Here is a 4,210-nt window from a genome sequence, read left to right as displayed (position 1 = left end):
CCCCAGCATCTTCCCTATGTTCTCTTAACCCTAGGAACGGTAGTTTCTTCCTGCCATTACTACCCTTGTGATACCTCAATGTCTTCTTCTTTTGGCTTTGACAGTTCGCCATTACCTGTTTAACCAGTTCCTTATACTAAATTATCTTTGTTAAAACAGCTGGTGTAATTTCTGCTTTCCTGGCTGGACCTTGACTAACAGAGCACTTGGTACCAAGAGTGGTCCCAGGAAACAGACTCTCAAAGAAGGGGTTCTGGGATTGGATTGGCCACATCCTCATGCTTGACTGCAGTGCCTATGAAATATGGAATACAAGCACAGGTGTGCTGAATACCAGCTGGTGCGAGCCAGTCATACACACCTCTTTTCAACTCTGTGTTCAGTGACATCCCATTGGCAGCCTAAAATCAGTCATGGTGGGAGTGTTTATACCACAGAAATCTGCAAAAGCTGGCTGGGCATGGTGGCTCACAGCTGTAATCACAGCACACTGGGAGGCTGAGTCAGGAGGATCACTTGAGACCAGGAGTTTGAGGTTACGGTGAGCTACGATCCTACCACTGCACTCTGTCCTGGGTGACAGAGTGTGACCCTGTCTCAAAAAAATAAAATCAACCGCTTTTCCCCTGGCTGGCAGCACAGAGGCCACACGATGCCTAGAGTTACCGTAAAAGACGTGAACCAGCAGGAGTTTGTCAGAGCTCTGGCAGCCTTCCTCAAAAAGTCCGGGAAGCTGAAAGTCCCCGAATGGGTGGACACCGTCAAGCTGGCCAAGCACGAAGAGCTTGCTCCCTATGATGAGAACTGGTTCTACACGCGAGCTGCTTCCACAGCACGGCACCTGTACCTCCGGGGTGGCGCTGGGGTTGGCTCCATGACCAAGATCTATGGGGGACGTCAGAGAAACGGCGTCATGCTCAGCCACTTCAGCCAAGGCTCCAAGAGTGTGGCCCGCCGGGTCCTCCAAGCCCTGGAGGGGCTGAAAATGGTGGAAAAGGACCAAGACGGGGGCCGCAAACTGACACCTCAGGGACAGAGAGATCTGGACAGAATCGCTGGACAGGTGGCAGCTGCCAACAAGGAGCATTAGAACCAACCATGCTGGATTAATAAATTGCCTCATTCATAAAATAAATAAATAAATAAAATCAACCAACCAAACAAAAAAACAAAGAAAAGGAAATAAAAGGAATCTGCAAAAACTACAGATATTATTTCCCCCCGAGAGAGCCAGTTTACTATACACCAGTGATTACAAGTAATCAATGGCTCATACTGACATCACTACTAATATCATTTGATTGTGACAATGTTCCCACTGAAGTCAGGGCACGGAGAGCCATGGGACTGCCACACTTACATGGTAGTGATGACTTCAGGACCATGGGATGAGATAGCTATTTCTGAGTTCACTGGAGTTATTATGGCAAGTAAAGGACACGCTCCAATCTTTAAACTCTCAGCCTAACTCACAGTCAGAGAACCAGAGAGATTCTACAGAGCCCTGAAATAATCTTTTATTTCTTGTAGTTGTAGATTTTTTTTTTTTGAGGTGGAGTTTTGCTCTTGTTGCCCAGGCTGGTGTGCAATGGCATGATCTCAGCTTACTGCAACCTCTGCCTCCCGGATTCAAGCTTTTCTCCTGCCTCAGTCTCCCAAGTAGCTGGGATTACAGGCAGCTGCCACTATGCCCAGCTAATTTTTTTGTATTTTTAGTAGAGATGGGGTTTCACTATGTTGGCCAGGTTGGTCTCAAACCCCTGACCTCAAGTGATACACCCGCCTCAGCCTCCCCAAGTGCTGGGATTACAGGTGTGAGCTACCGCACCTGGCCTAGCTGTAGATTTTTGACCTTGCTGAAAATTATACTCAAACTTTAATTGAGTGGGCTGCAGGATTACAACATAAATGGAATTCATACATTTAGCAGAATCTCAAGCAGTGTGTTTGGCTGTGTACTTTGTGTGGCTGAGAAACGACCAAGAGCACAGAGGTGCACGGGCCTCTGGGTAATGGATGATCAGGGACGGAGAGAGCAGATGTGGATATGTGGTGAGGAGGTCTGGGAGGAGGTACTAGATACCTCTCAGGATGGCTGTGAAGACACTGGTGTCTCGGCCAAGCACGGTGGCTCACGCCTGTAATCCCAGCACTTTGGGAGGCCAAGGCAGGTGAATCACGAGGTCAGGAGTTCAAGACCATCCTGGCCAACATGGTAAAACCCCGTCTCTACTAAAAATACAAAAAATAGCCGGGCGTGGTGGTGGGCGTCTGTAATCCCAGCTACTCAGGAGGCTTGCTTGAACCTGGGAGGTGGAGGTTGCAGTGAGCCGAGTTTGTGCCACTGCACTCCAGCCTGGGCAACAGAGCAAGATTCCGTCTCTAAATTAAAAAAAAAAAAAAGACACTGGTGTCTCATGTGAATGCCTGCTCAAAGACATCTACTGCAGCAGCGACTCTATTGAGTGGACAAGATGGCACATTCCGCAGACAACAGTCAGCCTTTCCCACAGCTGTGCCATTGCATGCTCAATGAGCTTATTTATGCAGTGGCCATGGTGGCAGGTGTGGAGGCTCTGTATGGGCTTAGGAACGTGGGCTTCCCCTTACCAAAGTGACCTGGCAGAAGAGACCAACACTAAAGCTTTGTTATGGCACCATTCCCTGGGGGAGGGCAGAGGAGCTGGGAACCAGTGTTAAAAAACCTATAAATGTGGCCAGGCACAGTGGCTCATGCCATTAATCTCAGCACTTTGGGAGGCTGAGATGAGAGGATTGCATAAACTCAAGAGCTCGAGACCAGCCTGGGTAATGTGGTGAAATCCCATCTCTACAAAACATTCAAACATTAGCCGGGTGTGGTGGTGCCTACCTGTAGTCTCAGCTACTCGGGAGGCTGAGGTGGGAGGATGGCTTGAGCCCATGAGGTAGAGGTTGCAGTGACCCAACATTGCACCACTGCACTCCAGCCCGGGCAACAGCGGGAGACCTTGTCTCAAATAATAATGAAAAAAAAAAAAAGAAAAATCACAACCTATAACTACTTGGATACGTAAAAGAACAAAATAGAACTTACAGGCTTAAAAAAATAATAAACAAAATGAAAAACTCCTGAAACAGGTTTATCAATAGCCTAAGAGATAATTAGTGACTAGAAAAAAGATCTGAAGAACTATCCAGAACATGGAACATAAAGAGGACAGATTAAGATGTGATAGAGAGGTTAATAGACATGGGGAAGGGTACAAGACTTCTGTCTTTTTCTTTCACAATCCACAGTAATAAATGGGTTTTACTTGTGACTCACTCCATAGATATGTGTATAAGTATATTAATAAACACAACTGAAACAAAAGATTCATGAAATAATACAGTACACTCCAATATATTATATTCTTGTTCTCCAATATATTATATTCTCGTTCTTTCTCAACACTGGTAACAATCTACTACATTGATTTTATAAGCCACTGTTGGAAAACAACCTACAGCTTGAAAAATATTAGTTGAATAACTACTAATCACACTACAAGATGTAAAGAGTGAGAGAATGAGGCTGAGATAACATTTATTTTTGTTTTTTCTTTTATTGAGACAGGATCTCACTCTGTTACCCCAGGCTGGAGTGCAATGGTATAATGGTTCACTGCAGCCTCGACCTCTTGGGCTCAAGTCCTCCCACCTCAGCCTCCTGAGTAACTGGGACTACAGGCATGCACCACCATGCGTGGCTAATTTTTTATTTTTGTATTTTTTGTGGAGATGGGGTTTCACCATGTTGCCCAAGCTGGTCTTGAACTCCTGGATTCAAGCAATCTGCCTGCCTTGGCCTCCTAAATTGCTGGGACTACAGGCATGAACCACTGTGTCCATCCAAGATAACATTTAAAAGAGATATTGTCATATATGATACATGGATGAACTTTGGGGACTTTATGCTAGGCAAAATAAGCCAGTCACAAAAGGACAAATATTGTATGATTCTGCTTACAAGTACCTAGACTAGTCAAATTCATGAGGCAGGACGTGGAATGGTGGTTGCCAGGGGCTTAGGAGAGGGAGCATGGGGAATGATTGTTCAAGTGGTACAGAGGTCTAGTTTTGCAAGATGAAGGGCGCTCTAGAGATGGATGATGGTGAGGTTGCACCACAATAGGAATGTTCTTAATACCACTGTATACTTCAAAATGATAGATAGTAAATTTTATGT

The 4,210-nt window shown here is 45.6% G+C and overlaps 1 protein-coding gene across 1 annotated transcript; it reads left to right on the top strand.

Annotated features, from left to right (window-relative positions):
* The first annotated feature begins 628 nt into the window (after positions 1-628).
* Positions 629-1,090, top strand: LOC116463280 (small ribosomal subunit protein eS19-like). Its single transcript, XM_032754153.2, has one exon. It carries the CDS (start codon positions 653-655, stop codon positions 1,088-1,090), a length of 438 nt encoding a protein of 145 aa, XP_032610044.1. The 5' UTR covers positions 629-652.
* The last annotated feature ends 3,120 nt before the right edge of the window (positions 1,091-4,210 follow it).

Source organism: Hylobates moloch, unplaced genomic scaffold, assembly GCF_009828535.3.
Source record: "Hylobates moloch isolate HMO894 unplaced genomic scaffold, HMol_V3 SCAFFOLD_32, whole genome shotgun sequence".
Classification (NCBI taxonomy): Eukaryota; Metazoa; Chordata; class Mammalia; order Primates; family Hylobatidae; genus Hylobates; species Hylobates moloch.
The sequence above is the reverse complement of the archived record's forward strand: the minus strand, read 5'-3'. Positions and strand labels throughout refer to the sequence as shown.

Coding starts and splice junctions, on each gene's coding strand:
- LOC116463280 (XM_032754153.2), top strand. CDS start 653: ATGCCTAGAGTTACCGTAAAAGACGTGAACCAGCAGGAGTTTGTCAGA.